General features: G+C 43.7%; 2 protein-coding genes across 2 annotated transcripts in view; one reads left to right on the top strand and one right to left on the bottom strand.

The window, feature by feature from the left end:
* The window catches only part of LOC119400472 (protein argonaute-1), a 379,544-nt gene that overhangs the window by 280,041 nt on the left and 73,922 nt on the right, over nt 1-25,581 (top strand). The window lies entirely within an intron of this gene.
* LOC119400471 (TATA element modulatory factor) overlaps nt 3,861-25,581 on the bottom strand; it is a 67,494-nt gene continuing 45,773 nt past the window's right edge. Inside the window, exons 19-25 of the mRNA XM_037667526.2 lie at nt 23,437-23,503; nt 22,097-22,189; nt 16,512-16,598; nt 15,552-15,713; nt 13,796-13,921; nt 5,773-5,883; nt 3,861-4,161 (exon numbers count right to left, since the gene is read on the bottom strand). Of these exons, the coding sequence (XP_037523454.1) occupies nt 4,132-4,161; nt 5,773-5,883; nt 13,796-13,921; nt 15,552-15,713; nt 16,512-16,598; nt 22,097-22,189; nt 23,437-23,503 (676 nt within the window). The 3' untranslated portion in view covers nt 3,861-4,131. The remainder of the gene's footprint in view (nt 4,162-5,772; nt 5,884-13,795; nt 13,922-15,551; nt 15,714-16,511; nt 16,599-22,096; nt 22,190-23,436; nt 23,504-25,581) is intronic.

Consider the following 25,581-nt stretch of genomic DNA (forward strand, 5'->3'; position numbering starts at 1 on the left):
CGCGCAGGTCCGCCGTGAGCGACGCAGGCCACGCACGAGCCTCCGCGAGGGTCTCGGCCACACGAGAGCCACGAGGCATTCCGTGACACATGCGGATGACTCGGCGGTGGTCCTGGTCGATCAGTCGCCACTGTGGCGCCTGGAGTTTGCAGATCGGCAGTGCGTAGTGAAAAAAGAACCTCTTTGGCGTTGCCATGGGGAAGGGCGCGCGTGGTTCAAAAGTTTCGTTTTCGTCGAACTGCGCTTCTCCCGGCGGCGCTCACGCGGTCGCGTCTCAGTAGTAGTTTCGGTCAGGGTGTCGGAACGAAATGTTTTTCGTTTCGGTTTTAGTTTAGTACCACAGCGAAAAGTTCCGTTCCGTTTCTGTTCCGGAATGAAAAAAAAATGTTCCGTAACGGTTCGCAACTTTTTTTTTTGTATGCAAAAAATTTGGGGTTGAGGTAATCATAAACAAAAACATTGGATTTGTGATAAAGTTACTTGCCCAGAGAGGTAAAACTCGTTCTTCAGAGGAGCGGAAGTAAACGTACCGCGAATTCCTACCAACTCGCACAAATACCATTCAAAGTCATACTATTTATTTTCTCAAAAGTCAATTACGAATGCTTTGAGCAGGCACAATGCTTTGTGTCAAGGGAGTGAGCGCGATCTCAGAAGCAGCACCTCAGTGAGTGTATTCTCTGATGTGCAAGACCGCTGTTCTGATAAGATCGCCAGGCCTGCGCGGAACACGTACGTAGCACAGTCACAGCGAAAACCGGAAGAACGGACTTTGTAGAGCCTGTTGTAGAGTCTCTTGGAGCAACTAATACAAGTACACATGCAGGGCATATGCAAGGTACCAACTACGCCATAAATAATCGTAATTTTTCTGAAGTCACGAAGTTCCCACTATGCCATTTTTCGTCATTCTTCCGAGAATCGTGGTACCCGCTACACATCTGTAAGGCATTATGCAGGGGCGTAGCCAGAAATTTTTTTCGGGGGGGGTTCAACCATACTTTATGTATGTTCGTGCGTGCGCTTGTATGTGTGCATGCCTATGTACGCAAGCAAAACTGAAAAATTCCCCCCCCCCCCCCTTGGCTACGCCCCTGGCATTATGTGCACTTTGTGCTGTGGCTGATGACGATGACGAATTATGGCTGAGCACTTTGCAGCATTAAACCACAGACTCTTTACGCAATTAGCATTGTGTGATGACTGGTTGTTATTTTACTCTTCTGCCACGCTATATTGCATATGTTAACACGATTCCTTGCCCGACATGACGCCTGTATAGAATATTTTTGCGAAGGAGTTACAAGCACCAGCGTGGTACTGTGGTGGAAGACTCGACTGCCACGCAGAGGGCTCGGGTTAAAATCCCATCCAATCCTAGAAATTTGTTTCTCATTTCATTTTTTTCTTATTTCGCGCGATAGCGATCACGGACACCGGCGGCATCGGGCAACTATGGCGCCAAAATCAGCTGTTGTAATCTCATAACAGTTTTCGCTGCAACAAACTTCAGCGGCGACAATGCCTTCTCCATTTTGGCCTGCGTGACAGGCGCCCAAAAGTCCACTTGCGTTAATATAAACATCTCTGGTTGCCACTGTTTTCGTTTTTCGCACGATTTCAACTTATCTTGGCTTTGGAATTCCTTCCTGAGGTACGCGCTAATACTGTACCCTGAGATGTGCTCACATTGCATGAGCGTAGTTGTTCCGGATTGCGAAGATTTCTCGCGAACCGAAAAACGATTGAAAAAATTTCGGTTTCACTCCGGAACGAAATTATAAAGTTTCGGTTACGTTTTCGTGCCGGTCAAAACTATCGTTTCTTTTTTCGTTTTCGGTTTTTGTTCCGTTCCGACACACTGGTTTCGGATCGCGTACTGCCGCGTGTGTGTTGTACGCTCGTGAAAGTCGCTCTGACAGAAAGTTCGACGAAATGCCGCATGCATGTGATGTTGCCGGATGCCCGAATGGTGCACGCCGCCAGTGCACGTCGCCGCGCAGCAAAGGCGGGCAACGTTGGGCACGGCAGCAGTGACGTGAGAAAGACCGCTTTAGGCGGGTGAATTGAAGTGCGCTAACGCGATGCGGACCACTCGAACGTGATTTTATTTCAAAATAAGCACTTCGTTAGCACAAAAGTAGCACTACGAGCTTTCTGGACCGCTATTTCAACAATCAACGTCGACTTAATGCTTGCCTTTTGTGTCCCTTTAACGAATTGCAATTCGAGCTTGTAAACACACACGTGTGTGTGTGTGTGTTTGTGTGTTGACATGCCACACCCCCACCACCCAGAAAAAAATTTCTGGCTACGCCACTGGCCACGAGAGAGGCTCGCACGTCTGCAACGAGGGAACACGCTGCCGCTCTGAAGTCGCCTACGACGAGCTGCCTGAACTTCTCGTTCGCGCGTTCGGTGGTTCCCCTTTGGGTGGTAACCGTCGCACCGCAGGGGAGCGTACTCGATCGGCCTTGTGCGGTTACCCTGTACGGCCGACAATCCCGTGATTTTCGCATTGTGCTGCATTTTGGGTTAATAAACCCGCGTTTGTTGACAACCTGCCCCGAGTGCCTTCTCTGCGCCGTGTAGGAGAGTCGACGAACCCGGCCGCAGCGTCCTTGTGCGCGGCGGCGGTGCAGTACGTCGCGTCCCTACCCGGTCGCGCACGTAGGGTAAGCCCTTGCAAACCTATCTTCACACATGCCACCGAACGCGCGGTGAACGCTGCAAGCGCAAGTTGTCGCCATAAGTCTTCCGGTGACGTCATGGACGCAGGTTCATAATGTACTGGTTCTCCAACATGGCTGCTTTGATGACGTCAAGGCACCATAATCATAGGATTGCGCAAGCTTCCCCATTAAAGGGGAGGGGGATTTTTTATGATTTTGCGAGCATTTTGCTTGTTGGTTGCTTGTCATGTTTAAGACTCCTGATTCTTCAAAGGTCTCCCGCACGAGGCCAGCGAAACGGAGTGGGGGTACCCAGCATCCTTCAAGCTGGGTACCCCCACTTGGGACGCAAGTGCAAAGTTCACAGAGTAAACTTTGCTTACTGAAATCTTGTTTTCACTCGGTGAACTTCGCATTTGCTTCCCATCTTCCAGGGTCCTCGTTGATGCTGGTATTAACGAGGATCCTGGGAAGACTCTCCTGCCTCCGACAAATAAGCCAAGGTGAATTTGCAAACGTGGAATTGTAATTGGTGACATGCTTGTTTTTTGATCAGCTCGTACGTGTGAAATGTCATTAGGTCGTGCTGATTGAAAAACACTGTGATACAATCTAAAGTGCTTACGCTCCCCTGCCCCTTCAAAGCTATTCAAAAGGAACTGGCGGAGATAAAAGGTGGAGAACCGGCCCACTTTTAGTCGACGCTCATTTCTGACGTGCGGCCGCGCATGCTCGTCACGCACGCCGCGGGGAGTTTTATAATAGCGTGCGCAAAGCTTTGCGTTAGCGTTTGTCGCCACTGCGCATGCATCATACGCTATCCTCTTGCGAGCACCCGTTAAGTTACGGAAATAGCGGGCGACCGCAACGACCGCTATCTTTGCGTACGCTATTCTAAAACTCCCTTATTGGGCGACCCTGCACCCGATGAGAACCGGTAGACAACACGAGATCGTAAACAGGTGCTGACTCAACGATTTTCGGCCGTGTAGACTTTTTCTTCGTCTTTTTTCGTTTTTTTTTTTTCTCTAACTGCCTCCATTTTGTGACTACACAGGGTCGTGATGTACAAATCAGGTAGAGAAATGAGAAAAGTTCCCTTTAGTACCACAAGTAGTGAGCGGCTAATTGTAATACTCAACAGTCATAATTTGTACGTAAAAAAAAAAAAAGAACACCGTTTGTAACAACCGGAGGTAAAACATCTTTTATTTTTCAGCAAAAAAAAAAGGAAAAGAGACTTGCCAAGTTCCTTTGATACCCACAGTACCTTTCACGGCCCTATACAAACGCAACGCTGGTATGCACATCTTGTTTATATACACGTCTTGCACCTAGCCTCTCCCATCTTTAATGCTCCAGAGTGGACGACTGAACGCGTTGAGGCACTGACTGCCTTCGCCTGCGATGGTGAGTGTCACTGCTGCTTCTGGTGGCAACCCGCGACAACAGAGAGAACTCACTGTTTGGCATTGATGAGCTCATTTATCTGAAACGAAAACATTGAAATGATCACACTTTCTTGGGAACTTCTCAAAGAGTGATTTTAATTAGAGTTCCCGAATTCCCGAGATTTTCATACGTTCCCCAAATTTATGATAAAAAATTGAAGAGGAGCCAGAGCACAAAATTACGTGAACTACTGACCTTGGTTGTGTTAAAATGCTCTTTCTAAGTTAAGCAGAGCTATGGACAACATGAAAGATTAAAAGTGGTGATTGCTCTGGAAGGAACAATGCCTACATAGCAGACAAAAGCGAGTATGCATTCAGGCTTGTTCACCACGAGGTGTTTGCACCAATATCGTCATATAAGTGCTAGTAGCACTAATAGTTGGGCGAGTTGGTAAGGGATCATGATTATGAAACAGCACAACGAAAGGCGCTTGTATTCGTGTCTTCTTCATCATCTGTGTTGCGTGTCCTTTCATTGTGCTGTTTCATAATCATGATATAAGTGCTATTTTGCTTTCGAGGTAAAAGTTTGCTTAACAAAATGTTATATATTCACTATTCACAACATTTGGTAATGTCTGCTCCTTTCATGACAGTATAAATTCAAGGAGCACATAATTAAAATAAAATAAATATGAGGGTAACACTTGCGATAAGTTTTTCATTTTTGATAAAGGAAAAACTGAATTAAAGCTAAGAAAGGACACTTTCGTCATCAGTTTCGAAGGTGAATTCACAATGCTAACATGCGGAACATAAATACCCCAAAAAAATAGATTCCAGGATAACTGCAGCTAAATAAATAAATCTCAAAGACTGGTACAAAAGTTGTGTGTTTGGCTCTAACTGACGGCAGGTCCCTTTTCGTCCTCTTTCATTTCACTAATATGAAGTTTTACGCAAATTTTATTCATTTTCGTCCTCTTTCATTTCACTAATATAAAGTTTTGCGCAAATTTTATTCACACAAAACTACAGTCACTTACAACCTAAGAAAGCTCCACCCACTAAGAGAGCCCTTGCATAGGAGTTCCATCCAATCAATTTGCTCATTTCTGTGATGTCAAGCACTTTTCACATGTTTCACTCAGTTGGTGTTTCCATACAAACTACGTTCGTGTCGCTGGTTTTAAATAGAAAACTTGAACGTCATGGCAAATTTCATCAGAGATTATGACATCACTGCACAGCCGAAGCTCATATTTTAGATTGGAATGACGAACCTTCAACTTTAGATATGCATGGTATTTACATTAGCACACAAAAAGCACTTACAATTCGAAAGGAAACCAGCTTGCATGACTCTCTATAAGTGATTGACAACCGCGCTGCGGTTTTGCGGCCGACACTTGTATATTTATTTTCAGTTTGTAGCCCACAATAAGTTTACCGTGGTAAGAAAGGGAGGGGTACTGAGGCAAAAGGCCATTTGGTGCGTTGACAGCGGGACGAAGAACATTTTAAGCCTAAAGCGCGACACTGTTGTGTAAACAGATGAACGCGGTGAGCTCTGGCATGTTGGCACAAGTTTCACTTGTACAGGCTCAGCAATGCACAGGCAAGTACAATTGTAGCAAAATGGTACAGTTGGACCACCTCTGCAATGATACGGTACACTTTGGACATAGATTAAGTGAATGGAATACCTGAGCCTTGTACATGGACTTGACATCTTCAAGATCGAGCCGCAGCTCTTCGGTTTCTTCAACCTTTTCGCCATACATCTGGAGCAGCGTATTGTACTTCTGATTCACGTCCTGCAAACAACAATGCCAAGGGTTTCTTTCTTATGCCTCCATAACCTTTCTCAACATCCTCCTCCACAATGACTGGCCCATATAGCGTCTTGAGATCTAATCCTTATTTATAGTACAGATGAGTAATGTTGCAACTGGGACACAAAGGAGGAAAGGAGTGCACCTACTTGTTGAAAATATTCACCAATTTAAACAGATTAAATAACAGGATTTATTGCACCAGTGAGGTGCTAGGCCTTTTGTTAGAGTTTCAACAACTTTGATCACTGAATTTCAAACTATTATAAATATATGGGTACTTGTAGCTCAGTAAATGTTCTTGAAACTTGCTAAGGTCAGCCTTTGGCTCGTTTGAAGTAATATGCAACTTGCATTTAGTGATCAGAAAATAAGGTAATTAGGCTTGAATGGATCTGGTGTGACAACTGCCAAGCCGTGTTTTGAGCCTGTCTTTCGTTCTTTTGTCTTTTTCCTTTTAAAATTTTAGTCAGTCATTTCACATTATTAGAGCTCAAACTTAATTTAAACCTGAAACTGTTTTTTATTCCTATTTCAGGACATTTTAACTGCTGTGCTCAGACACTAAAAATTCTAAACATATGCAGAGAAGCTGAATGAAGACAACTTTGACATCACTTGCCATGAAAGTACCCACCTTTATAAAAATGTGCTGCCAACAGAAGTTTACTTATGTGTAGAGCTGTGCAAATAGCAAAACTATGGGTGCAAAGTGAATTAAAATATTAAAGTCTGAGTGCAAATCGAATTGAATATTTTTCGAATACTTTAAAGCCAAATTACAGAAAAAGAGTCACGGGGGATCCGTAAGCATATTCTTATGAGACAGGAACACGAAAGCGTTCCTTTTGGCTAGGTTGGTAAAGTGCTGGAGAGGTGCTGCTAACTGATGATGCCTGGTTGTCTTATAAAGAATGAGGCAATGCAGAGACCGAATTGTGTTTATTTACATGATTTGGTACAACTGAAGTGGTGTTGCCAACACTTTACATGTGAAAGGAAAAGACACTATTTCCTCAATCTCTCCTCCTCCTTAAACTTCTGTGGAGGCCCACCTGATGCGGCAGACAAGGGAGTTCCAAGTCAGGAGTTCCTCATGTGCTGCGCAAATTTCCCTCTCCTACTCCGCGGCTGCGAGTGGTTTCTGCGGCAGTTGTTAGCGCTGACATAAGTTCTGGTGGGAGAGGTCATATGCTTTCGGCACACGGCTTTTGCGGACATTGAACGAGTGTGTGCTTTCACAAATCTGGCCAAGTAAACTTTTGCTTTAAAATGTAGTGCAAAACATGGCCAAACGGAAAGCAATTCCTTTTACACGGTAATCCATAGACCTGGTGGCAGCGCACTGTCCACTGCGTGAAAACGAAATTGCGCTGCTAGCTGTCGTGTACTGACGCAGGTGACGTGACTTGCAGTATTGTCACGAGCCTTGATAAATTGATATTTCACCGTTTTTCCGGTGATACTAATGAATTTTATGTCGCAGGCTGATTTTGCAGCACCAAGACATTATTCGAAAGCATGTTTCGCAAAATGATTCAATCAAGTACAAAACTAAAACCACGTTCACGGCATGAGCAACAGTCGACCGCCACATCGCCATCACAAAATGGCGACGGAACACATTTCAAAGCTAGTACGCACAGGCTCATTTTGTGCTGAACTACAGTCTGTCTGCATCGAATTTGTCCCCAGTGAAACGGAAATGGTGACACGCCTTTTTCATTATGAAAGCTCATATAAAAGGAAAGTTATTTTGCATGCTAAGGACAGCTACGTCGCGTCTATTCTGCGTGCTCGAAACCTGTGTCTGTGAGTGGTGCAAATACAGGACGGTAATCTTCAGCTGGATGTCGACCAGGAAAAGTTTCTACGGGTCTGAAGTGAGAAAATATCTGGACCTCAATGACAAGCTTGCAGTTGTTTTCAAGCAGCTCCGTGTCGACAGAGCATGTCAAGGTAACGGCCTCTGAAACGGCACACGACTGAGGCATATCAAGAAGTGACGTTAAAGCCAGCAAAACTGCACCAGGTATGAAACAGCTGAAATTGAAATGGGAGCAGTTTTGGGAGCAGAATAACCTTGATTTGGAGCAGTTCACGGCATTCGATATGTCATCTTAGGAGCATGAAAAAACAAATTTGTAGCAATTTGGGCGAACAAGTACATGTTTTAATCTGCTTAGAATACACATAACACTGAAACAGCCTCTGGAGACAGCTTTTTTAACAGATTATCGCCAGGTATGAACTACGCTACCTTTTTACATACCGCGCAGCCTATCCTGAGCAACAAACAATATATGAAATAATTGAAAAAAGGTTCTGCAAACTACGTTCACTTCATGAAAATTAAAAAAAAAAAACAACGAGAAAGCATCACACTTCTCAAAATTAGAGAAATTGTGATTGCACAAGAACTGTAGTTACATAGCAGTTGGCCTTTAAGATTTAGCAGATCACTGGTTTGGGTTTTTTTAGGTCTGCTAATTAACCTTTACAAGCTTAGCCAAACCTTCCTGTAAATCAGTGTTACTGATTGCCAGGAGAACATCACGATAATTGCTTCAGCTATCTGCTCGGCAGTGCTGTCAGAGTAGCGTGAAGTGTACTGCACGTTTTTAACAGGTGACAACAAAAGTGCGCTGCACTGCTGCTCACTGCCACCTTGTGTGGGAATGTCTTCAAGATATAGTGAGGCACGGGTGCCAAGAAACCTCACCGCACTGACTACCTCGCCAAATGCACGCGTATGGTACTGCAAGCGTAGCACCGTTGTAAGTGTACTGCACACTTTTATTAGAGGACAACATAAAACGCGCATCGCATCAGTCTGCTGCTGCCTTATCGTGCAAAACAGCTAGAGCATCGTGGTGATGCGTCGCATGCAGGAAGCTAGTTGTTGACGCAATGAGGTGCTCGCTATGGGGAGTAGCGGTACGAACACTCCCATGGCAAACAAGCTCATAGGTGACCACACGCGACAGCGTCGACACGAAAACCGCAGTGACCGGGCAAACATGCTACACACAACAAAGAACCTGAGAGTCAACCCTGCTACACATGCCACTCGATAGTTTTCGCTAAGCGACAGTAGCCTCAGAACACACAGCCTAGCGAGTAGAAGCAGCACGCTTAGGGCATGGCAGCACATTTTTGGGGGGTATGAATATTTACAGCAGCCCTGAGGAGATTATGGCAGCACAATGGGAGCTTTCATTAGAAAGGTGCATAGAAATACGCTTGGGCGTGTCTATGTGTTCTGCGAACGTCTCATATGCTTGGTATCCCTCGTGCTGCTAGGCGCTGTTTCGAAAATCATGTCAACTCAGCCTTTTTTTTTTCCACTGAAGCTGATGTGGGCATCATAATTCTTGCTTTTGAAGCTGTTTTGGAGCAGTTTGGCACAATTTTTGCAATTTTTATGCTTTTGGAGCAGCTTGGCGAAGAAAAGTGGAATCGTATCAAAAATGCACAATATGCGCAGCTGTCTCACCCCTGCTGCACTGAAGCAGAGGAACTGCCAGCAGAAAAAATTTCACTTTCTGTGAGGACATATTGTGCATGCCTTTTGTTCTTCTGATTGTCAGCATGTCGGCATGCCATAGTTTAAAAAGATCTTGTAATACCGTATTTACCCGCATAATTTGCGCCCTCGCATAATTTGCGCACCCCTAATATTTAGCCAGCTTTGCTAAAAAAAAATATTTACTCGCATATTTTGCGCTCCCCGCCCCGCTCGAGCCAGCTCGCCGGCCCGCGCGCACGGGGAAACTTTGAACGGCCGCGCCCCCGCGGCCCTCACCGAGCAGGCGAGCGCAGTCATGCACAAGACAGGCCGCGAGTGCGAAGTCCCTTCTTCTGATTACTTCGTTCTATTCTCCGGAAACCACCGAGACCCTACCAACCGTACCCGAACACCCCAACCTGTTCACGGGTTGTCGGAACTGTTCGAGCGTTCTCCAGGGTTGCCAGGTACTCGGGGAGCTACCCGCCAAATTTCCGCCCATTAATAGCCCAAAAGTAGCCAAACGTAATCAATAAAAAATAGCCCAAAATAGCCAAAGAGAGAAAATATAAAAAAAGGTTTCTATTTATTATAATTTATACACAGAGAGTTGATACATGTCTCCAATTGTGCTGCTGCTTGCAAGATCGCGTGTGTGGTGCAGGTAGTAGAAATAGAAAGGAAATGTCACTTTATTTGCTAGTATTTCTTTTTTCTTGTTGCTTTTTATTAATTTGTTTGTTTTCTTTGAAGTGACGACACAATGTGAGGATTGAAGTCAAAGGAATGGAGAACCAGATGGAGGAGACTAATGTTTTTATTAATTGCTCGTTTGGTATTTCACGGCCGCTACGTTTTTTTATGTAGCGGCCGTGATTTAAAGCGAAAACTAAAGCTAAACAATGCGGATCACATTCAGTGCATATGTTGGAATCCATATCAAGCTAACCTAAAGTAAAGCGGTAAATTATATCCTTTAAAATCAACGGCGATGCGTAAAATCTGGTGATAGTAGGCATAGCACAGGAAAAACGTTACGAGGCTCCAAGTTACTTCGTGCGTGCTATCATCGACACTTTATATTTAAATCCACAAATTCATTCTCCATGAGAAGGAACAACTCAGCAGCATCGCGAAACCCGGCAAAGGAAGCTTCGCCTTAAAATGCAGGGAATAGATTCATTATTACTGACTACCGCAGTTGTCTGGTGGAGGCTGCTGATACCTAAAGAATGCAAACGCACAGGTAAAGGATAGTAGAAAGAGTGAAGTAAAGATAACTGTGTACGTAAACACTTGATTCACAACGAACTTGAGGCACAACCACCACTAAAGAGGAGAAAGGGCACTGGAAAACAAGCGTTTGAAGCGAAGGCAGGTAATAGCCCAAAAGTAGCCAAATAGCCAACGACAAAAAATCCCGCCAAGTCCACAAAAATGTAGCCCAATTTGGCTATTTATAGCCCAACCTGGCAACCCTGGCGTTCTCCCGCCGTGAGAATGCATGCACGCGACACGGCACGGACTACTTTCTGCATCGGAGGCGTGCGAGGGCCAGTCGCGCCAACATTTCCCCTCGCTGACCCTCCTCCTCTGCGTCCGCGCTGCGACGCAGCCTTCGGTGATTTCGGAAGTTTAGGTTTCGCGATCAGCCAGTTGCGTTTTCACTGTTCTCTTGCGCTGGGCTACAATAACTATTCGGCAAAATTCAAGCTCATTGTTATAGAATTTGCCTAAGGAAACGGGAACCGTGCCGCAGAAGAGTTCGCTTTTTAATACAAGACCGGGAAGGAGACCGTTCCGAGAATCGACCGAAGCATGGAAAGTTTCCTGCCATTGAAGAATACCTTTTCAAATATGTGCGAGAGCTTAGGCCCACCGGTATCGCCGTGCTGTGGCACCTCGTTACCAGCATTGTCGCCAAGAGCTTCAAGAAGACGCCTCAACGCACTCGACGGAACCAAGGACGACGCGCTTTGGGAGGGCGGTGACAACGGCCGCGGCGATGATTCTCAGTCGGACTAGTGATTCTGACTAGACCGTGCATGACCGAATCTGGCTGGTTAAAGTACGTGCTAATTCTGTTAAAAACCCTTCGTTTGCGCTATAATTTATTTTCTTCTTTAATGTATTATATCGCGCGTGTTAGGACTATATATTGCGCGTTATTTCAGATTTGCTCGTGAAATCTCCGCGTAAATTCGCGAAAAAAAGTGCGCAAATTATGCGAGTAAATACGGTATAATGCGCAGATTCATTTTTATTTAGAACTCTCAAAAATTGGGCGCGCATTACATTCGATTAAGTACTAAGGTTGAGCGTTGGGCTAGTTGGTGCAGCATAATCCAAAGGTTTCACAGCGCATACAACGAGGACGCTATCCACTATCCTATCGCGAGCACACACGTGTGCTCGCGAGAAACAAAAATAGGATAGCGCGCGAAATCATAGAAGCCCAGGAAATTTTGAAACGTGGTGAAAAGTGTATCAGTGTTGCGTCGCTTGCTCTTTCGAGCAAGGAAAGTGAATTTTTATCTCAAAACATGTGATATCGATAATGGGTTGCTGTTCCTTTGACTGATTTTGTATACCTCGTCTGCTCTGTTCTTCCTTTTTTCCTGTAAAAATGCGCATATATATTGCCGTGGCAGGAAAATAAAAAGCCAGTTGTAAGTTCAGCGCTGTGTGTGTTTCTTCTTTGCTCGTCCTCGTTGTATGCGCTGTGAAACCTTTCGATTAAGTACAGTATGATAAGCAGTTGCTGTGCTTTGCACCTTTACGCTGAGCTCTTTCTAGTTTGTGCACAGTGATCGAGCCACCTTGTCTAAGGTAGTGTCGGGGTGTGGTGACGGCCGCTAACCTTTCAAAAGGTCCAAGTTCACCAGGAGAATTGGGTTTACACACATCATTTAGAAGTGCTGTGATTTCATTTTAAGCAAATGAAACTGCTATTTATTTTCTCGAAATTTGAATACTTTGAACATTCACACACCCCTACTTATGTGCATTGAGTATAACTCGAAAGAGTTGTCAGTTCGGCTAGCTGGAAAAAATCTTTCATAATGGTATGAGCGCAGAACACAAGACAAGGAACAAGTGAACGAAGACGCAGCACTTCTTGTCCCTTGTAAATTGTTTTATGCTCGTTACCATTATGTATACAGTAACATACATTACCACCTGTAACACAGGATTCTTTCATATTTTCATTGCATTTTATGCATTCACTTGTACCAATTAGAATGCTAAGCTGGTACTTCATAAATAAGCTTGCATGGCAAAATGAACGTTAACAGAGAGTTTAGAGTTACAGACAGTTTTCAGACACGTTTACAGACAGTTTTCCATTTTACAGGTTACCATACCCGTTGACAGCAGTGTCAGAGGTAGTTGCGACATCTCGTGGCATTTTGCCCTCCTAAAATACCTCTGCAAAAATTTTTAGACGTGTCAGTGTTCTTATCAAAACAAAATAATGAAAGTACAGTGAGTTAATAATTATATAACTGGCAGTGCTTTCCCCCAGCAGTTATGCAAAGTGTGCAAGTCACTGCAATATTAGCTTTTTGTCTCTGGTTGGGCTCAGCATCATCAGTGGTCGCTACCAGCATTGCCCACCACATAAACTTCTCTGGTAAAAACATAAACGGTAAGAAGTCTACAGACAAATTAAAATTCTCTACTACATATAATATGCATGTGTTCATCTGTATAAAAGTTTCAGTCGTATAATATTACGTAATGTACGTAGTTGCTGTATTTGTACTCCTGCTCTATTGTCATAGGGGGGTAGGAGCTTTGTCAAGCCTTGCGTAGCATTGCAACATGTATGGCTGCTCAGCCGTTTTGGCCCACACAGAGCTACTATTAAGACGTAGAAGCCGGACATCTAGAGAGGTGACAGAGGCCTTCCAAATCAGTAGAATAGGAGATGCATGCGTCAGTCAAGCGTCGTCGTCTCTAACAGGCAAGGAGTTTGCCTATTACGTTAACTTTTTACGCTTCCGTGCAGTTTTGATATGTTTTACTCGTACATTCGTGTATTGCTTCGACTCAAATATTCAACTGTGAGGCAGCACTTGTCCATGTGCCTTCCATTTTCTTCCATCTTCCCGTTTACCTTACCAGCTAGCCCTACTTTTAAACATACTGCACTGTCAAGTTGTCATAACAGCTTTTCGTCTCATCTTTAAGCACAATACATAGCGCAGAAACAAACATAGGACGAGAAGACGACAGGAAGAGTTTCTTCTTGTCCTGCGTTCGTTTCCTCACTGTGTATTCTGCTTAAGCGATGACCAACAAACACACATAAATCCTGTCCCTTCTGAGACACCTTCTGTGCCAAGGAAAATAAAACTCGAATTGAGTCGAATCTCCACTTGCCTCGAAACGAACCCTGAGCTCGCGCAGCTCCTCGTGCTCCTGGTCCCAAAGCTCTTGCTTGGCTGACAGCAACGTCAGTTCACGTGACAAGGATTCCCTGCATCGTTCCAGCTGGCCGATTTGTGCCTAGAAGAACAATCGTGGTCAGCCAAACAATTTGCAACAACAATCCTCCTCAAGGATGGGCCCATATAAGTGGGGTTCCCCCCTCCAAAAACATCTGCCCTTGCCCATTTGTTAACATCCAGGCATAAAAAGAAGTACTGACTGTCCCCTCAGCCAACGCTAAAGAGAGCACAGGCAAAAGCATATACTCTCATGCTTGATTTGCTGTTAATTCACAGCATTTGATCCACCTTTAATTAATTTCAAGTCACTTTGAGCATTTCATTCATTGTTAATTCGCATTTTATACATCTTTAGTTAACTTTAATTGACATGTCTGCATTTTGGCAAATAATATTGTTCTGTGGTCAGCAGCACATGCAATCAAGCTATTTCAGCTTTCTTTAGCTCGGCAGCGAAATTGAACGATTTTCTGTGGCTGACACTTTGGTAGAAGACGACGGGTCCACTCTACGCAGCATGTAATGTCACACTGGTTATAGCAAAATAGCGGTTGCTAGCGGTGGGCTTGGTTTATAAACAGCAACCTCTCAGGCCTTATTTCGCACTGAAATATCCTTTTACAGTCCATTTTTCATATATGTATGTATAAGCATAACAGACACTGAAATGTCTATTTTTATGAGCACTTCATGATGCCACACACACTCAAACATCAAGTGCAAAATTTTCCATGACGGATGCTTTATATAAATACATTACATGAAACTCTGCTTTTTACAGAGACCAAAATTTCATTATACTTGACCTATACCTGAGAAACACCAAACATACTTCACCTCCACCCCTCCTCCCCACCAATTAGTCAAACCTCGATACAATGAACAGTTTAAAATTTATTTACAACCACTTATTTAAAACCTTATTTAAATACACCTATAGCACGTAGAACACTGAATCGGCAGGCTGACTCTTTTAACCCCTTATCAGACACGCACTAACCCTTTCAAATATTCCTTCCACGCAGCATATCCAATTGGAACAACCTACTTTTTTCACCGTTATCTAATGCCAATTTTTTAGAATTTGTAAGTCTTTGACCTTAGTGGCATTGATATACCATTATTTACACCTACGCTATAATCGTTTACCTTGTGTTCCCTCATTCATAGTTTAGTCAGCTAATGTCATAAAATTGGTTTGTTTTTGTATGCACGTGTGTAGGTACGTGTGACGCACTCTTGACAACTTGGTCGTATTTCAAGCGTGTAAAACTTTATATATGACTGTGTTGCTACGTTAGTTGCCTTACACTGCACATGATTATTTTTAATAATTATACAGTTAGTGCCTTCTTTCTTTTCATGTTGTCGTTTTACATTTATTATTGTTACCTTTTGCTAAGTATATGATCTTGACACACACTAATGTTTGTACGCATTTCCTTGATATATTTTAATGCGCTCTCCTGCTTGGGCCCCTTTTTTGGGCCTGCAGTATTCTGTAAATAAATAAAATAAATAAATAAAATTTTCGTTTATGATGAAGTAAATGAGGAAGTCTTGCTATTGATACAATGTAGCAATCCTAGATTTACAATGAATTTTCTGATATAACACGGCTATTTACATCACATGCGATTTCATTAAACAAGGTTTTTGAATGCACAACACGGAGGTGGCATCCCTACCTGTAGCTGACCGACTTCGCCTTCGCGCATCTTGAGCTGCGCCTGCAGTGACTCGATGAGCGAGCTGCCGCCGATGCCCCGGAGGCTCTCGTACAAGGAATTGTGACGACTTGCAGGTGCAACGCTGAACGCACTGTTTGCCACGCTCATGTCATCAGGCAGCTGCATGGTTTACAGTAGCGTTAGTCTTAAAGGTTTAAAGCCCAAACCCTATATGCACGAAAATCCATGCGACAGTGACACGATGAGCAATGAAACAGGCATTCTGCGTGATGCATTGCTTGGTCAGAATCAGCTGAACCGCTTGTTTTTGCAATTCTAGAATATGTCGCCCATAACACAGAAGTGCTACGTGCGACAAACAGCAAAAACCCGGAACAGGACGTACAGGGTCATCCACATCTAAGGTGAACATCTCATTAGCCAGTAAAACTAGAACGTTCATTGCACTTAATGAAGGAAATGCCCGTTATGAGACAACTCATCATGGTGTCGATGAACACAGTAATAACTTTCTGAACTATGTATTAAACATGAGGTTCTATAAGGTTTTGAATACTTATGATGTGGACGGCCCTATAAATCAGCAACGACAAGCACTTGCTGCACGCATTCATTTAATGATCAAGTGCACGTAACGAGCAAATAACCAAATGTTCATGCATGTCAGAAGCAAAACAGTTTAACGCAAGAACTTCAGAGATATTTTGTGTTGCTTCGCAGAACAAAACATATTGCTCTACGTTATGGTATACTGCCGGTGTCACAACAGTTTCGGCACAGAGTAGGTGCCCCCATGCCAGCAAAGCCAGAGATACGTCGCCAAAGCAGCCGCGTGACTGGGGTTCGGTTTTGTAAGTGACAGTGGTCTTAGTCGTGTTGCTTGTCACCACTGCATAAATTTTCGCTCAGTGTGGGGCTTGAGTAACAGCATGTTAAGAGGGCAAGATTCAGACTCACTGGGTTGCAGTTGAAAGTTTCACTGACAGAACTGTAGTGCGATGCTGTAGGTGATGGAGTGTTCGAATGTTCAAGCCTCTTCTCGCGCTGGAAAGAAGGAACAAAACATCGAAAATGGTTGTAGGCTTCAAGAAACATCACCGCATTTTGCTGAAAGAAAGTGAATTTACTTTAAAATGTGAGAACATTCCTGTCTCAATATGTATGTACTTACAAGTACAGAAGTTGGAGAGGTTGGTAAAGATGCATGACTTCGAATGAGTAGTTCATTTTTTATGCACCACTCGTTCGAAGTCATGTCTTTACTTGTTAATGGAGTTATATCAAAACTGTGGCTTTTACTTTCTTTGCATATACAGAGTAAGAAGTAAGCTGAAATAAGCCCTCTATGACAAAGCAGCGTGAATGATGGGACAGGCAAAAGAAGGAATACGAATGCAGCACTTTGTCCTGTTCGTACTTTCACATCTTCTGTGGTTTACACTGTTTTGCCATAACCTACGTAAACAAAATAGCCCAGCTAAGAACAGTCGTAACATAAGCCAGCAAGTTTTGATATATATGAAGGCTCACTGACTTTTTTGCAAATACAGTAGACTATCATTAAACGTAACCTGAAGGGACCAGAAAAATATGTTCTGTCTAACAGGAGTTCCGTTTACTGAGGGATGAACAGGGGTATAGAATTCAAGTATGAAACCAATCATGGTAGGAGCAGTTGTTCCATTTAAGCAGCAATTCCGTTTAGGAGATTTGTGTTTACTGAGAGTCCACTGTATTGGCACTAAATGTGCTAGATTTCTCAGTGATATGACAGACAGGCGAGGTCAGTGTAGTACATTGAAGCTTTCATGTTGCATCTTGTATTACGAACTGCATTCAAACCCGGATATTGTGAATTCAAGAGACATCGCAAAGTAGACAAATATGTATACTGTTAAACCTAGAGGTAAAAAATGCCTGTCTAAAGCTTATCTGAAAATTCTGTACATCTGCGACAGTCTCTCCTGAGATAGTGAAATGTGGGGATTAGTACAATTTGTTCCTACGATACGACGTCAAACGCACAGAAGAATAGTTGTCATTCGTTTTTCATCCATGCCTTCTTGTGGAATATGCCTATCGCAACGGGAGACTTTTCGCATTCTGGAATCAGTGTGGTGGCCCTCTTTTCAAGAACAAATGTTTGCATTTATACTACACTTCCCTGCACGCTCATTGTTTCCACTTTTGATATGCTTCAGTGAATTAGACGGTTGGGTTGCCATGCAGTTTATTAAAACAAAGCTGCCATTATGTAGCACAAATGAAGTCCTTGTAGCATATATATATATATATATATATTGAAGGGACACTAAAGAGAAAACCAATTTTTCTTGCATTAGTAAATTACTAGAGCTGTGCGAATAGCAAAAATGTTGGGTGCGGAGCAAATTCGAATAATAAAGTTTGAGTGCGAATCGAATCGAATAATTTCGAATAATTTTCGAATATTTCTCAAACATTTTTCGAATAATTCGAAGTGAAATTACTTGATGAAGCGCTGGTGGGGTCATATTTTGTCTTTCTTATCAAGAATGAGGCAATGTAGAGGCCGAATTGTATTTATGTACATTATTTGGTGCAACCAAAGTGTTGCCGACAACACTTTACACGTGATGGGCAAAAATGCCATTTCCTCAGCCTCTCCTCCTCTTTCAACTGCTGTGGAAGGCCAATTGGTGTGCCAGACAAGGGTGTGCTCCCTTCAAGTCCGGAGTTCCAAATCTGTCTTGTAGACGTCGATATATAAGAACATCTGAAATTTTGGACGCTAAAAAGCTTCGGCGTCCGATTTTTTGGACTTCCTGCCCAAATTTCAGGTCCAAAACAGCATTAATTGAGCCCCCAACTCTGCCACATCTTTCATCTCTAAGTTGGAACCAGCGTTTTCTTGAGTTAATACATTTGCGACCGTAGCGGAGCTTGAAAGGCAGCTTTGCCGCAATACGGGGGTGTGATGAGGTGAAGCATGTTGAAAATCTAGGGACCACTTCCAACCGGACTTTGTCTCTTGGCTAAGTTCGACCGTAACGGAGCTTGAAAGGCAGCTTTGCCGCAATACGGGGGTGTGATGAGGTGAAGCATGTTGAAAATCTAGGGACCACTTCCAACCGGACTTTGTCTCTTGGCTAAGTTCGACCGCAACGAAGCTTGAAAGGCAGCTTTGCCGCAATACGGGGGTGTGATGAGGTGAAGCATGTTGAAAATCTAGGGACCACTTCCAACCGGACTTTGTCTCTTGGCTAAGTTCGACCGTAACGGAGCTTGAAAGGCAGCTTTGCCGCAATACGGGGGTGTGATGAGGTGAAGCATGTTGAAATCTAGGGACCACTTCCAACCGGACTTTGTCTCTTGGCTAAGTTCGACCGCAACGAAGCTTGAAAGGCAGCTTTGCCGCAATACGGGGGTGTGATGAGGTGAAGCATGTTGAAAATCTAGGGACCACTTCCAACCGGACTTTGTCTCTGGCTAAGTTCGACCGTAACGGAGCTTGAAAGGCAGCTTTGCCGCAATACGGGGGTGTGATGAGGTGAAGCATGTTGAAAATCTAGGGACCACTTCCAACCGGACTTTGTCTCTTGGCTTAGTTCGACCGTAACGAAGCTTGAAAGGCAGCTTTGCCGCAATACGGGGGTGTGATGAGGTGAAGCATGTTGAAAATCTAGGGACCACTTCCAACCGGACTTTGTCTCTTGGCTAAGTTCGACCGCAACGAAGCTTGAAAGGCAGCTTTGCCGCAATACGGGGGTGTGATGAGGTGAAGCATGTTGAAAATCTAGGGACCACTTCCAACCGGACTTTGTCTCTTGGCTTAGTTCGACCGTAACGGAGCTTGAAAGGCAGCTTTGCCGCAATACGGGGGTGTGATGAGGTGAAGCATGTTGAAAATCTAGGGACCAATTCCAACTGGACTTTCTCTCTTGGCTTAGTTCGACCGTAACGGAGCTTGAAAGGCAGCTTTGCCGCAATACGGGGGTGTGATGAGGTGAAGCATGTTGAAAATCTAGGGACCACTTCCAACCGGACTTTGTCTCTTGGCTAAGTTCGACCGTAACGAAGCTTGAAAGGCAGCTTTGCCGCAATACGGGGGTGTGATGAGGTGAAGCATGTTGAAAATCTATGGACCACTTCCAACCGGACTTTGTCTCTGGCTTAGTTCGACCGTAACGAAGCTTGAAAGGCAGCTTTGCCGCAATACGGGGGTGTGATGAGGTGAAGCATGTTGAAAATCTAGGGACCACTTCCAACCGGACTTTGTCTCTTGGCTAAGTTCGACCGCAACGAAGCTTGAAAGGCAGCTTTGCCGCAATACGGGGGTGTGATGAGGTGAAGCATGTTGAAAATCTAGGGACCACTTCCAACCGGACTTTGTCTCTTGGCTAAGTTCGACCGCAACGAAGCTTGAAAGGCAGCTTTGCCGCAATACGGGGGTGTGATGACGTGAAGCATGTTGAAAATCTAGGGACCACTTCCAACCGGACTTTGTCTCTTGGCTAAGTTCGACCGCAACGAAGCTTGAAAGGCAGCTTTGCCGCAATACGGGGGTGTGATGAGGTGAAGCATGTTGAAAATCTAGGGACCACTTCCAACCGGACTTTGTCTCTTGGCTAAGTTCGACCGTAACGGAGCTTGAAAGGCAGCTTTGCCGCAATACGGGGGTGTGATGAGGTGAAGCATGTTGAAAATCTAGGGACCACTTCCAACCGGACTTTGTCTCTTGGCTAAGTTCGACCGCAACGAAGCTTGAAAGGCAGCTTTGCCGCAATACGGGGGTGTGATGACGTGAAGCATGTTGAAAATCTAGGGACCACTTCCGACTGGACTTTGTCTCTTGGCTTAGTTCGACCGTAACGGAGCTTGAAAGGCAGCTTTGCCGCAATACGGGGGTGTGATGAGGTGAAGCATGTTGAAAATCTAGGGACCAATTCCAACTGGACTTTCTCTCTTGGCTTAGTTCGACCGTAACGGAGCTTGAAAGGCAGCTTTGCCGCAATACGGGGGTGTGATGAGGTGAAGCATGTTGAAAATCTAGGGACCACTTCCAACCGGACTTTGTCTCTTGGCTAAGTTCGACCGTAACGAAGCTTGAAAGGCAGCTTTGCCGCAATACGGGGGTGTGATGAGGTGAAGCATGTTGAAAATCTATGGACCACTTCCAACTGGACTTTGTCTCTTGGCTTAGTTCGACCGTAACGAAGCTTGAAAGGCAGCTTTGCCGCAATACGGGGGTGTGATGAGGTGAAGCATGTTGAAAATCTAGGGACCACTTCCAACCGGACTTTGTCTCTTGGCTAAGTTCGACCGTAACGGAGCTTGAAAGGCAGCTTTGCCGCAATACGGGGGTGTGATGAGGTGAAGCATGTTGAAAATCTATGGACCACTTCCAACTGGACTTTGTCTCTTGGCTTAGTTCGACCGTAACGAAGCTTGAAAGGCAGCTTTGCCGCAATACGGGGGTGTGATGAGGTGAAGCATGTTGAAAATCTAGGGACCACTTCCAACTGGACTTTTCTCTTGACTAAGTTCGACCGTAACGGAGCTTGAAAGGCAGCTTTGCCGCAATACGAGAGTGTAATGAGGTGAAGCATACTAAAAATCAGAAGGGGTCACTTTCAACCGGACGTTGACTGCATTTGTCTTTGGGAAGTTCGAATAGTTCGAACAGTAAAATTTCAGTGCGAATCGAATCGAATAGCAAACACTATTCGAAAAATATTCGAAATTTCGGATATTCGCACACCCCTATAAATTACTCTTTCACACTTCCAAAATTACCACGCTTGCCGCGAGAAGACGCTTGGTAAGCGAGAAAATGTGCAAAAAGAAAACGTGGGTGGTGACGCTACCTTGAAATTCCCGCACCAAACACCGTGACATCATAGATTTTGTTGGCAACTGGTAGGTCCTACGCAGTTCCTAATTAGTAAAATGAAGTACATAGTCCTCTGAGGGGGCCGGAGACTTAACATACCAAGCTTCAGGAAATTTCGTTCAGCCAATGTTACTAAAATACAAAAAATACGCTTTGAACTTCCGTGATGTCACATGCAGATATTTTGGAGTGGAATTTAAAAACGAAACTTTGACCCAGATTTTCTCCTCTATTATTAAACTTATGATGGTGAAATTATGGCGTTAAAGTTCTCAGAGTACAATTTATCAATCTAAACCGATTCATTGTTTCACTCTAGTCTTCCTTTAAGATCATAAATTCTACCTTACGGTATTGCCGTCAACATAATATATAATGTGTTATCTCAATAGCACTTATTTTACAGCACTACTAAACTTATAATCCTAATATAAACTGGAATAATCAACCTACTTCTTCGTCAATCCCTCATAGTTCACTCGAGGACATATGTACACTGGACAGGAACAACCAGTCATTGCAATCAATGCGCAGCAGCCAAGAATAGCATTGCATAGCAATTAGAATCGTGTGGATAGCTCACAAAGCAGGACCACACAGAAATGAACATTAAATGCCATAAGAAAGGCATGGATCACACATGGAAGTTCCGAGATAAGTGGGTCCTGACCTCGGCACGGAGTTGTTCCTGAAGCAAGGCACTCTTGTTGTGCTCGCTGGACAGTTCCTCTTGCAGCGTACTCAGCTGCACTGACAAGGCATCCTGGTTGAAGAAGCAAGGACAGTGTGCATTTACCATCAAATCAATATCGAGGAATAGAAAAAAATGTCCAGGAATCTAAGGATTTTAATCCTCAAGAACTTTAGTGTCATCTGTATGTGAGGTGTCCAAAAAGAAATAAGATGCACTCAGGAACCTTCATGTAATGCAAGGATGTGGAAAATATGTGTAGGGGCAGCTGTGAGCTTTTTCCTGATGTGCTTATGGCACAATAATGCATCTAGGGTTGATATACAGGCATTTGGCTTCTACAGAATGATCTTCAACTTGTGAAACATTTGTGAATGTACTGCAAGTTTAACAATATTGCGTGGCCTTCGTGATGGTGGCCACAAGTTGCCTGCACAGTGACAACCTCAGGATCCATTGTTTCGGCATACAGCAGTCCTCACCGCTTGCTTTCAGGGAAGTGAAACATGGTGTTCACAAAGATTGAGTCCATTCGTCTGGACAAAATTTTCAGCGTCTCAAATTTTATGACTGAGGCCACCCAATCATACTTACACAACAAGGTGACCACTTGCACGACCAAGCATTGGTGATGTTATAGTACAAGCTTATGATGCACAGACGGCACTTATTGCCGCAAAGGAAATGTGTGAGAAGGAGCAGCACCGGCAGCAACATATTGTGCTTAACGTGTTGAATGTGGCTTACTCGACGTGGCATGGTCGCGACGTGGTTTTTTCTTATACGACTCAGAAATCCTCGCTGCATGCAATGGCAAATGTAGTGGTGCCATACACATACCTGCCAACCTGGGGACCTCAATATTTGGGAGATTCGTAAAGTGTGGGGGGTAGGTGACAAAGAAAACTGGCGTACGTTTTTACACTTTTTTTATTGCTTATTGTTTACTAGGGTCGCAGACATGACACATGAACAGCTCTGAATGACTGCCAGCAACGTTTTCTGACGGCATCAAACATACTAGGAATCCTCATTATACAGTGCATGCACGCGTGTGTAATTAACGGACAAAATGTGCTGTGTCCCTTGGACAGCCAACAGCTTCTTCCGAATCTCAGTACTCTTTCCCGCTCGTCCTTTGTATTATATTTTGTCTCTTAAGTTCCACATATGGCGGCAACAAATCATTCGATCTTTCAGAACTTCCATTTTGTGAGCTTGGGAACTGCACTCCGTGTCACAGCAGACCTTCTGTTGGCAAGCACTAAGCCTATGTCGACTCGTGAATGTGAATGTCTGTACGGTTGTGCACAGCTCACCTTTTCAGCCCTGAGGGCCTTCAGTGACTGCTCGAGTCTTGCTTTCGTTGCCCTGAGGTTGCTTTCCCTGCAAACAAAAAGAATATATGTTGCCAGAGCTTAACGCCCTAATCCTGTGTCGCCACTAAAATCGTACAACCAAGTGGATTCACGAGGATGGCTTCGTGGGCTAGTTGGTACCGCATCATGGAAACGTTAAAGTGCACACAGACGGGGACGACGGAAGAAAACACAAGACATAGTGCTGAACGTCTTGTGTTTTCTTCCTTTGTCCCCATCTGCGTGCGCTGTAACATTTCCAAGAGGATTCACTACATCAGTGGTGCACGAGAAAGCGTGATCGCCAACAATGAATGTCAGGACGTCAAAGAAGCCTGCAGGGCCAACTTTATCGTGAGTCAACTTGAATAATGCTTCACACACACCATTAAAGGGGCCCTACAAAGTTTTTTTTGGCTGCCTTGTAAAGCACTGCAGTGTGTGTGGTATTGAATACCGAGATGAATGCAGAAAGATATAAGAATTGGTGCTTGAAAACTCAAGTTACTACTCTTCAAAAGTTCAAAACCAAAGCATACGATGAGAAAAATAGGCTTCACATTCTACTCTGTCAATAACGTAACTGGCTGCTTCCAGTCACCGCACACCTCTTAGAGATATACATACAGCAAGTATCACTTCATGGTGGCCAGTGCACAGCACGTCCACATCATGCTGCAATTGTTTTCCAAATATGATATTTAAAAACAAAAAGCCTTTTGTATCTGGTAATGTACAAAAAATGTATTTGTAGTTTTTTAGTGTACAAATAGTGTGGCCCAGCTGGGACAGCATGCATGTTACGTGCTACTTGGCCTGTCAAGCCAATCACAATGCACCGCAACCAGCATTGCTGCCACGTGACCGAGCTTCACATTCGATGCCAAAAATTGCCATTGTGTATCGCTTTAGTAGGAGCAGAAGGTGGTTTCTCTGTTCAAATGAAATTATAACTACATTGTTTTTGGTGTTCCTACTTGCGCAAAGATGTTGCTGCATTCCACAGTACCAGAAGAAGCTATGAAAACGACCGTTTGCGAGTGAGTCGATGTCAAGCTGAGATTTCGTTCACGAAAGTTCCACATCTTTTTGTTCAAGTGCGTTTAGGACATGCGTTCTTGTTTTACTGTATACAGTTTTCAATCCAGATCACTGAGATATGCTGACTTGCTTTCACAGTTTCTTGCTCCAAACAAGGCAAATGATATGACCAATATTTTAAAAACATCATATTGTGCCATAAAAATAATTACATACTCGAAATCAGCACATTAATATATATAAGTTGTGAAAGCTTCATAAAAATCTGCTGAAATAAATCATGTTTCCAAAGAAGGGTTGATCGTCCCTTAGTTGCCTCAGCAGTTGGCTAGAAAGAGCTTTTCTGCATTGTAAAAAAACTTGAATTTAAAAAGTGGAGTTGGCTGTGAGGTAAAACTCATCTCAAAGGGGAAGCCTTAAAAAAAATTCTTGATTGCTTTTGACGAAATTTGATGAGATTATGTTTATTTATGTACTGATTTCAGATATGCAATTAATTTTCTAGTGCAATGTGTAGTTTTAATTATAGCCAACATTTCATGTGCTTTCGGAGATCAAGATTATTTCCTAAACTGAGAGAGTCGCAAAGTAAAGCAGCATATCATAATAATCTGGAATGAGAACTGTACTCAAGAAAATAAGGATGGACAATCTAAGCCCATTTGAACAAATGTTATGGTATGTTGAAGATTCATGAATGAAATTGCAGCTTTCGATCAACTCAGTCATTAATGTTTAAGTTATCATAACTTTTGTCCAAATGCGTTTACAACATCAGTTTTGTTCTATTGCATACAGTTCACATTCTAGATTATTCTGATATGCTAATTTACTTGGCAACTTTCTCACTTGGAGAAAATCTTGCTCCTAAATAGCAAATAAAATGTTTGGCATTTAAAAACTACATAATGCACTAGAAAAATAATTTCATAGTTGAAATTTGCACACAAATATACACGAACTCCACAAGTTTAATCAAGATCAAATTTTTGTTATTTTAAAGGGAAGTGTCCCCCCTTAAAGTAGCCAGTGTCGGTGTGCCAAACGCAAACTGAAGTAAGTTCT

This window comes from Rhipicephalus sanguineus, chromosome 7, assembly GCF_013339695.2.
Source record: "Rhipicephalus sanguineus isolate Rsan-2018 chromosome 7, BIME_Rsan_1.4, whole genome shotgun sequence".
Lineage (NCBI taxonomy): Eukaryota > Metazoa > Arthropoda > Arachnida > Ixodida > Ixodidae > Rhipicephalus > Rhipicephalus sanguineus.